At 37.5% G+C, this 11,239-nt stretch overlaps 1 protein-coding gene across 1 annotated transcript; it reads right to left on the reverse strand.

Annotated features, from left to right (window-relative positions):
- Window positions 1–623: 623 nt before the first annotated feature.
- ctsba (cathepsin Ba) lies at window positions 624–8,928 on the reverse strand. The gene is made up of 11 exons (XM_003454521.5): window positions 8,771–8,928; window positions 5,426–5,553; window positions 5,258–5,343; window positions 4,063–4,177; window positions 3,737–3,852; window positions 3,382–3,467; window positions 3,151–3,297; window positions 2,720–2,836; window positions 2,075–2,203; window positions 1,439–1,520; window positions 624–1,178 (listed from the first exon to the last, which is right to left on the reverse strand). Exons 2-10 carry the CDS (start codon window positions 5,546–5,548, stop codon window positions 1,447–1,449), a joined length of 993 nt encoding a protein of 330 aa, XP_003454569.1. The 5' UTR covers window positions 5,549–5,553; window positions 8,771–8,928; the 3' UTR covers window positions 624–1,178; window positions 1,439–1,446.
- Window positions 8,929–11,239: the final 2,311 nt, after the last annotated feature.

Here is an 11,239-nt window from a genome sequence, read left to right on the forward strand (position 1 = left end):
TTAGTAACAGGGCTGTGTTTTTGAGTCTAAATAGGTTTTGGTAAGAGTGTTACACGTATGCTGTGAGACAAATTGCAGTGCAGTCATCTTATATGTGTTAATGTTAAAAGAAGTGATTTAAAAATTAAAAGAGATGTGTAAACAGAACAAATATGAAAGAAGCACCTTTATTACCTACTTTAATTGATATGCTTGTCAGGCAGTTTGGTTAACAAGAGCAGTTTTGTATTTTAAATGTTTTGGAATAACTTTAACAACTAGGTTTACATTTTGTCCCAGAAGTGTGTATTTTACACAAACGTTTTAGTATTTTGTTTCAAATTCATTGGTGGGACAGAAAATGTGTGATTGTCAAATGGCCAAATTCTGTATTTTTAATAAATTTGATGTTGTTTTTTCCTGGCATATAAATTACAACCAAAAGAGAGATGCAGGGAGTCATAATTGCATTAAAAATAATAAATCATTTAAGAGTTACTGGGGGAAGTTATGTATCATATTTTCATGTGTCCATAATCACTTGAGAATTAACAACATCAAAACTTTACGTTTGTGATAGCTCAAGTTTCTCTATTATCAACTTAATCCAGGAAAAAGATTTTGTAATAACTACCACACACACGTGGAAATCAAGATTTTTATTTCAAAACATAACAGTTATGCGCCAATATTATAGTTATAATAGGCAGACTACACTGCATTTAATTTCCAACTAAGTTTAAAAACACTAACTGGCACCTGTGACAGTCCGTCCTGACATTATGGAGTAGCACTGAGAAATTATAAATTCAATATAAAAGCTGTGATCATTACAAATTAGACACATTTGTCAAAATTACATTGCGCTGTTCTAAAACAATTCATGCTGCCACCCGTGCAAAATAAATTTAATCACTTCTACAACAGTAATAGCCTGTTTGGAAGCAACCAAATGCTAATGCCTGTCTAAAATAAAATTTCTCCTGTCTGTGTAAGAGGTGAAAACATCAACTCCAGCACTTTTCTGTCACATCCCATCTGCAAATTCACCTCGCTTTAGTTTTTAAAGCCGGTGTGCAAAGTGATCAGCGCGCTTTAGCTAAAAAGGACTAAAAGCAGTTAATTTTGTCAGCTGTGTCTTCTGGTCAGTGGAGTGCATCGCCCTCTAGTGATAGTGTAATGATGCTACAGCTGAAAACCTGCAGGTACAAAAGGAGAAAAATGGGAAATTAAAGCAAGGATGACTCTTAAAGTTGGCACACCAGCCTGCTGGACTTGCATTGAGTTAATGTGGGTCTACATGTAACTGACAGCAGAAGAAAATCTGAATTATGCATGTAAGGAAAAGTCAGAAGTTTATTTAGAATAATCTTTTAAATCCATATTTTAAAACAAACAACACACACACACACACACACACACACACACACACAAAATCCATATCTGTTTACCATCTTACCTTCGTTTTTATTTGGGAATCCCTGCCACAATCTCAGATTCAATACCACAATGATCTGAACCACGCAAGATTTTAAAGTATCCTAAAAATCAGAAAAACAGAATTTACTTCAGTTTGCTAAACTGAAGAAAACACATGAACATCTATAAAGACCATGTAGCATTTGCCCATTTTGAGTGAGGGAGTATTACTATAATTTACTATAAGAGAAAAAATTATTTACTGGTAGAGTTGTATAGACGAGCTAGAAAAACCGACCCCCTTTCAGAGCATTTAATAATTAATGTTAAAAAAAACAAAAACAAAAAAAAAAAACAACAACAACAACAAAAAACTTATTTATTCATGTAGCTCGAACAGAGTTTCAGCTTTGCTGTGTCATGAATACAGTCTGTTTTACATGTAAAATAAAGTGAAAGAAGTGGGTGCTCCTGATATAAAAAAAAAATGTATAATTAAAAATAATAAATCTGTCTTCATGAAGATCAAGTCCTTGTGATGCTGAACAAAATGCTGATTCAGCTATAAGACTCCTCATTCCATTTTACAGGATTATACTGTAGTATTTTCAGTATTCACTCCCTCACATAGCATGATGAGCATGTGTGTTAACAGCATTAAACTGTTTCTGCTCACCATTATCACCCCAATCAGTGTTCCAGGAGTTGGCACAGAGCCAGTAGGGAGTGCCATTTTCCTCTCCCCAGCCCAGCACCTTGATGGCGTGACCACCGACAGCAGAACCAGACACGTGTTGATAAACACCTGGATAAGACAGAACAAATCCATTAGAAATCACCTAAAGTTTTTTTTTTTTTTTTAAAAGTACAATATAGTAAAGAGGCTGGGTGTGTATTCTAATAGTGTCTCTATTCATACTAAGTCACATTCAAGGCGCCTTAAATACTAGAATATCAAACTGCATCCAGCTGCAGTTGGAGATTTCAAGCATGAAAGCCTGTAAACCACACACACACACACACACACACACACACACACACACACACACACACACACACACACACACACACACACACACACACACACACCACACACACACACACACACACACACACACACACACACACACACACACACACACACACACACACACACACACACACACACACACACACACAAAGAGGAGCTTCAGTTCAAATCAATGTAAAGAGGACACAATCCCACACTATATGCTTATGCTTCAGCCACAAAGTAAAACTGAATTTGTGAAATGGCAGGCAGGGTGACTATTACATGTGTGATAAGTTCATGTGTTCTTACCAGTCTTGTACAAAAGAAAGTCCTCATAGACTGTAAACGCTCCCTCTACAGGGCCATTCTTGTAGATCTCAGTCTGAATCTGCTGTTCGTCTGATGGCACGCTGTATGATGTTTTCCCTGCAACACACAGAGTCAAGATATGTGTGCATACGGCCTCGTTCACCAACATTAAAAAAAAAAAATAATGCATGTAGAAGTTTATAATATGTGTAATTAAAAAAAAACCAATCAGAAAATCAATGTACATGTGCACAATAGCTATTTGAATATCAGGATAAGGAGTTCCTTCAGATTTCATATAATATCTATTTGTTATAATTCGATAACAATTTGTTTTGTTACGTTGCAATTATTACTCATAATTATGCAGACTGAGACAATATTACAAACCTTATTTATGATAAATATACATTTCTTTCTGCTGCTCTTACCATAGTGCTTGTCCTGTATATAGCTTGGTGTGTATCCAGACTCACACTGGCGGACACACTCGGGTGTGTCACCACCCTCCCCAGTGCAGGGAGGTCTGCTGCCATTCACATGGTGCTCACAGGGGGCGATGGTGTAGGGCCTGCAGCCTGCAGACACAAGGATATCGTGTCCCTACTGTAATCACACCCAACACGTGCATAACTGCATTAATCTATCAGAAACACACTCACCAATGTGGGACTCATAGAGACCTCCAGAGACCAGTCCTTCACTTGCCCAGAAGTCCCAGGCAGCTGAAGGGTAGCCACCATTACATCTAAAAAACACAAAAACAAAACATTACTTTCACCATTACTTACTTGAACTCATTTAAGGAAAGCACCAAACTTTCTTTCCCTCTCTTAATACCAATTTTATCATCTATATCTGCTGCTCTTTTCCCCAGATTAAGGTTTTTATGTCATAGTTTGGTTCATTATATTTAATTATCAAAGTTCAGTGATCCTGGTAAATAATTATGATCTTAATATCTTGATCTTTAATATTTTAGTGATTTCAATTATCTGATGGGTAACAACTACTCACCCCATGCCACAGCTGTCACAGCAGGTCAGCAGATCCTCTGAGGAGATCTCCACATTGACCTTCCCGTTGCTGTGAATACATACACGATCAGAGATGGCCTCTGCAGCACCAAACGCCTGGAACCACAACAACAAAGACATTAAGCAGGGAAACAGATCATCGCAAAATTTGAAAAGCAAATGTTTCATTCTTGTCCTAACAGCTGAGCTCCATTCTCTTCCTCAATTAGTTTTTTTTTTTTTTTTAAAGTTTCTTCTGCAATTTCAGATTACAGAGCTCTTGAAGAGTCTAGCTACATGTGGTGACATTGAGCAACTTCTTCTCACCCAGCAGGATCCACAGGAGCCCTGGTCTCTGATCTCTTTCAGAGTGGGACAGTTGGGCCACTGCTGCCTAGCATCAAATTCTTTTGGCAGCTTCACATCTCCAGCATATTGAACCCTGCAGAGGAAACCAAAAAGAAGTTTACTTACTATCGTTTTAGTAAAGTAGGGCTGCACAATTAATGATTATGCAAGGCTGAATATGCATGCTCCATTAATCCAACCAAAAGCAAATTAAACACCCCTAAACCACCGCTTAAATACGTGCCTACATGAGCCAATCACAGCCGTTCACTGCAGAGGTTAAAGTTGACTGTACTACTCTTGACGAGCAACACCACATTAAAATATAAATGCAACAAAAGTCAGATGCCTTCCAGAACTCAGCCCTGAAAGCAGATCATACACTCTTTGGAAATATTTTGGATTTAGCACGGGCGATCCTAAATAGAAGAATTCATATGCAGCGAGTGCCATAGAGTTGTATCTGCATCACAAAGCAACACAACTCAACTTATTTAACTCCCTGAAAACACATCAGAAAATGCAGCATAATGACTGCAGGAAGACTTTTATGTGATGCAAGCGCTGCTAATGTGAATCGACCTGCATTCTACAGACATCCATAACAACAAGCCTATTCCTCTGGCTCACAAAGGCATACTGAAATCACCAAAGACTTGTCCAATAAACAGAGTGAGTACTGAAGGCTTCAAGAAAACAGTTACCTTACTAAACAAAAGATTACTGCCTCAAGCAGTGGAAATACCCACGCTGTATGAAAAACATTCCAGGGGAAAGGTAAAGGGACCCACAGCTGTCGAGTACTACGATTTATATTCACTTTAATTATGCAGCTACGATGAATGAAGTGAAAGACTTTATATTTAGCTTCCAAGAGATGCTCTCAGGTGAATAAGTACGTCATTTAATTTTATTTTATTAAAGAAGTTTTATTTAACAAGAATGTAGCACAATGTAAAAATTAAAGCAAATAATTTTGATTTCATTACTCAAAATAAGTGATTATCCATTTTAGCCATAATCATGTAGCCCTATTAGTAAGTTTCCAGTGACACCGAGAACAATGTGAACGTACAGTCAACTATCCTGTGATCAGCGTAGGTTGAAATATTCGTATGTCAGGGATCGTTAGAGGACTTGTTTCGCAACCACAGAACATATGACTAAGACTCACATGACTGGCAGTTTGGGTCCCTTCAGCATTGTACCACACAGCTTGCGCACATAACTATAATCGACGTTATGGAAGTTGTGGCCAGCCTGCAAGACAGGGAGGAGATTTAGTCAAACAATTTTACTCGCAGAGGTCTGTCATAAATTGAAAAACAAATAATTCACTCACCTTCCAGGTAGTATTCAATTTATTGATGTGGTTGACCATCTCACTAGACAGTGGGTGGAGGTGGGGTCTGGCCAGGCTCACTGACAAGCTGGCAGCCAACAGGAGGAAGGCTGCATGCCACATCTTGCCTGAAAGACAAGTTAATAAGTTTGGTTTAGCTGTGGTAATTTATTCTGTTACTGCATCATGTCATAAACACAGACTTCATTCCACTAACTGGCTAAATGAGCCTTTTGATTTTCCTGAGCAGTGAAGAGACTACAATGTCTCAACATAAAGATGTGCTTTACCTTGAAATTATTAACATTCACAAGTCTAGGTAGAGTTCAAAAACTGGAAGTAGAGGTTTATTTGTATTTTAGAATTCTGAGCTGTTCTCCAGCACTGCTGGATTTTCACATTTGTAGTCAATACACTGCTGCAGCTGCACACAGTATGATATTCACCCTTTAAGATAGACTCCTGAAACTACATCATCACTTAAAAGGTCACAGCTGATTGAACACTGTCACGCTGCTTGAAGCCACGAGTGGGAAAAAAATGATGCAGAGAGAGCGGAGACAGACCTCTTAGAGTCAGTCATGCGTCAAAGTCCCCTTCAGTGGTTAAAGATGCTGCCTCAGCAAATGCTCCATTGATTTCAACGATTTTAGTTGATTTTGATAAGCAGCCACACAGTAAAGGAAAAATTCCTTTGCACTTCCCCACTGTTAAACATTCTGGGTTTCAGTTCATATGGCACAGATGATAGGACCAACAATACAGGAAACTAAATGGCTCCAGTGCATGAATAATACAGGCCACATTATAGAAAGTAAAATGCAATGGTGTGAGCCGAAATCAGTTCCATTACAGACAGATAACGTAGCCTACTAAAAAGAGGTGTGGAGAGTGCTCGGTAATAGCAGGAAGTCCAGAGAAATCAATACCAGTGCAGACACTCTGCTTCTTCTGGGATCGGATGATGTAATGCTATATTGCAGAAGAACTACAAACTATTTAATCTGATGAGACTGTGTCCCCATAATTATTTTACAAGCAAAAGTAAAGAACAAAAATTTGTACATGAATGCATCCAGCCAAAATGTTTACTCTGGCTTACTGCCACAGACTTTCCATTGAAAACAAAAGTCAGTTATGTTGTTGAATACGTGAAATCCCCACACCTGCTCAGACAGGTCCTGTTTTTAAAAATCACAAGCCTGCTTGAGAAACAGAACATGTGAATTTCTGTTAAGCTGGTTTCTATCACATGATGGATTATGAAAAGAAAAAAAAAAAAGTATATTAAAAAAGGAAGTAAGAACAGGCAGTTTCCCATAGCAGAATGACACATTCGCTCTGAGATCACACCAAAGCACTGCCTTGCTGCTCAATAAAGGACAGCATGTTTACAAGTGTGCAGAGGGATTTCCGAGTGTCCTCCAGTTTTTGGATTATTTTGAATTCTTGTGCTATAAAAACAATAACTGTTATGCTAAAGAAACCATTCCCTGTGTGCAAACTAAGTACAGTGTAATATAACACACACAAAAATAAATCTTATTAAGGACAAGACCTATTTGAATGATAGAACATGTTTGAAAGACACCAAAGGGTTTTTTGGTTAATTCTCTAGAGAAGTGGTTTCTTTCTACCAAAAGAATTTTTTTTGAGGAAGTGGATGAGAAACCCGCTGAGCTGTCTTTTCCAAGTACCAAGTCAGTACCTTTGAATGCACTCATGCCACAGATGAGTTAAGCTGCTGAGTCATAGTGACACCTTTGTTTAGGCACAGTCCTATTCATGCACATGAAACCCTCCACATTAAGTTTGATGACAGTTTAGCGTTGATATTAACACATTGTTAAAGGCCAAGAGGCCATAAATGTTCCCCTCTGTGGTTTAAGAGAAAGACAAAAAAAAAACCTGATGAGTCAAAGTCAAAGCCATCGAAAGACATACAGGAGAAAGGAGAACTTAGTTTCTAAATCTTTTCTTCAATTTCTTATCTTCCTCTTAGATAAAAAACAACCTGTGAAGGCAATTCAATCATTTGAAACTATTAATGCTCCCTCTTGTCTTACTTAAACTTAAAAAACAAACAAACAAACCAACTTATGGCCATCTTAAGGTCCTTTTACCAAGCTGGTGGAATAGTTAGTGCACCTTGACACCCTTTCAAAAGATAGTCTTTCATTTCCTACTGTTTTAAGTGTGCACGTCCAAAACTTGCCACTGCTGTTGACATAGCGAGATTTTATTGTGAGGTCAAAGCATATGACTCATGTTTTTCATATTCAAACAATCTGATAGGGGCATTGCTTTCCTGGAAGGAACATTATAGGATATCATTTCATCATAGTATAAAGGTGTTCAGTTACAACTAGTTTGTGTAGTTTTCCCTGTCGATAACTGAGCCACCAGATTCTCTCCCCCCCCCCCCCCCCACACACACACACACACACACACTAGTGGGGGAGCGAACCCTTTGGGTTTTTCCTTTAAATTGTCACACAGTTTTATTGCCCACAAGGTTTGGTAACAAACATATCAGACTACATACTTTACTCTTGATCACTTCCTTATTCCTTCCTATAACGTTGAGGTGTTTGAGGTCGTTTATACCTGACAGTTGAAGTAAACCTTTCTTTGTTCTTACAAATTTCGTGCTTTTCCATTTCCTTTCCACTGAACAATACACCACAATAGTCCTTCGCTCTCTATTAAGAAAATTTCACTTCTCTCTGGTTAACCCCTCCACCTGGGAGCCTCTGTCTGCATCTCACATGTTCACAACTAACTAAACAAAGCTTCAGTATCTCATTTGTTTCCAGTTTTTTCTTCTTTTTTTAAAGAAAAAGGATGGCTCAAAGGACGCGCTTATGAAACGGTTTCACTTTCCATTTCCTCGACTGAATTCAGGATTATATTACACAATATTTTAAACCCCCCCAAATCCTTTTTATGTTATCGAAATACTGCCTGCCTGTACCAAAACGCAAAGAATAATCAATAATGAATGATAAGAATAAGTCATGTGTGTTTCTTTAGGGGCAAAATGGCTTCACCCGTTTCAAAACATCTGACCGTGAAGCTAAAGCGGGTCACCCAGTCAAAAACAACATTCAAACCAGTCAAACAAATAAGCTAAGTGGCACCCAGAAGCTCAAACTCGGGTTGTTGTTTTTTTTTTGCATGTTATTGGTGAGGGCTAGTGATGAAAATATGAGCTATACTTGGCCCTTTTTTTTTTAACCTGTTTTCTCTGAGTTTATGTGACCGATTTAGCTAGCGGTCAGCTCTCCGTGTAAACAACGTAGCGGCTAAAATCTGAAGAAAAAATAAACAACAACAAAAACCTACCGGTAGCTTGTTTATCAACTGTTGATGTGTTTGATCAGTTCTACAGCTCCAGATCCCCAACCTCAGCCGGCTAGTGTGAGTACAAAAGAGTATTCGGGCGTAAAAACGGCCCCTTTCAGCTTTTATTTACTCCTGGAAAGCACGTGAACTGATCACATGAACTCAAAGCACGTGATCTAACCGTCGCCCACGCGGTCATCGAGCTCTTCCGTTAGTTTAAACCAGTCCTGACTTCTTACAGATAAAATCAACCATATGAATTAGAATCCATGAAAAATGATATATAAATATTTTATTTTAGTGTTAATATATCCATTTATTTATTTGTTTTGTTTTATACATGAAAATGTGGAAGGACCGCTGGGTGGTGCTGTTTTGGTTTTTTTGGAACTTAATCAGAATGAAAACCCTGCAGTTTAAATATTTATTTGGTCGCATTTTTTTTTTTTACTTAGAAGATATCCTATTTATTGTAACTGAAACTGACTTCGATATCATGGTATTACAATGTGACATAAAAGTGACTTGTGAGTTTTGATGTATTTGTCTTTGTGTTGTGTAGTATAGTAAAACACCCAAATTATCATCCTTATATATAAAGGTAGTACTGCCAAGGTGCTACAGGAATAACAAGTAGAACAGCTGCAATCTAAATGAAAATGAAATGTAATAGAATTGTAATGCATTTGTAAGCAAGCTGCGCAAAACCTTTAATGGAGATGTGCATGGTGGTCAAATAAAAACTGAACTGACAACTGTTACATAATTTCCAGAGAAAGAGTCCTGGGCCCAGGAAACCTTTTATCATTTTGCATGGCCCAGTGTCCGCTGCAGTGGATGTTTACTCAGAAAGATTGTTAAAATAAGTGAGTGTAGAGAGACCTGTGAGACTTGGCTCTCATGTCCTGGTGAATATAACACAAGAAATCCTTGGTACTGTGCTGGCATCAGTTAAAGATGATTACATTGGGTCGAAACACAATTAACTGGGACCAGTGAGATTTTTTCAAGCTCAAATGACCCTTTGTTATTTATCTGATTAAGACAGTCTGCAATAAATACACAGACTGTGTAAATGATCTTTTTTTATTTTTATTTCCTATATTATCTCTGTATACCATATGTATATGTTTTTGAGCCAACATTGGTTTTCATGTGATTTTTACATCTAGTTTTATTCATCTGAGTAGCATCCTGTGATTTGACCCTGATTAGGCATTTTTTAATTTTATTTTTTGGCCACTCATGATCTATTGTGCTTTTGATCACTGACCACAGAGAACAAGATGATTGTCCAGCTGCTTTCTCTTCCTTTTATGAGACTGTCATCTGACCTGAAAGTGATGAGTTGGGGAAAATAACGTAAGCACACCACATCAAGTGTAATCGTTTTACCAAGTAAGTGGCGTAAGAGCACATCCTAATTTTAACAAAAAAAAGTGCTTTCACCAGAGCAGGTGACTCAGTTTCACATAGGAATATTAGACTGTATTAAGGAACAGTCTGGGGTCACGTTACAGTTTGTCTAGTTTTGAAAATAATTATGTTTTTGTGCATAATTCAGAGCAATGATATTTTTATGATATTATGATGAAACCGTCTATTATGGAACTGTTTGTTGACAAAGATCTCAGTTCTCTGCTCCTTTGGCTAAATTCTTGAGTGACATCTGAAGTTTTTAGAACTTTATGTAAAATATTTTACAACAATTTGAAGTTTAAAAAGGAAAGTTTAGAAAATGACTAAGTAAAATTGGCCACAATTTGAACAAATATTATTTACAAATGTCTTTGAGTCCAAAATAGAGACTGCTCCAATGTGCCAGCATTTCTTTATTTTATAAGTCTGCACATGCAGAATAATTCACGTAGTTAAAAAAGGAAAAATCTGCTCACTGAAGGGGTGTAAGTCAGGACTATGAGTATTGTAAAGCATAGTTATCCTTCTTGTGTTACAACAGGGTTACAACAATTTGGGTGCATTGAGGAGCGACTCGAACATCCATTTTATTGAGCAATAGCGTGCATGCTAGGCTACAAGGGACAAAACTGTGTGAGGACTTGGTCAGTGTCCAAAGAGATAACAGAAACAGGCTGTCCAGTAATCTGTTTTATTACTGGACTACACACCGTAGGCCCTTCCATTATGAAAAAATGTAAGCGCTCTATTTCTTTAAAAAGTAGAGAGTAAAACCTTTTACTTTTCAAAAGTATTCACTGTAAAGCTCAACAGCAGTTGGTTAGCCTGAAATAAATAACAGTCTGATACAGTAGACATGCAGTCTCAGAGAAAATACGCACTTGAGGGTTGCACTTCTTGAGTCTGATGTCATTCTGATGAATTATTTAAACATCTTGATCATCTTTGTTTACACAGTGTCAAAGAAATGTTTCATTTTGGGGCAGTGACTTATATTTTGGCACCAAAACTTAATTTTGACACATGAAATTAAAGGTTTAGACATGTTAT

Source organism: Oreochromis niloticus, linkage group LG1, assembly GCF_001858045.2.
Source record: "Oreochromis niloticus isolate F11D_XX linkage group LG1, O_niloticus_UMD_NMBU, whole genome shotgun sequence".
Lineage (NCBI taxonomy): Eukaryota > Metazoa > Chordata > Actinopteri > Cichliformes > Cichlidae > Oreochromis > Oreochromis niloticus.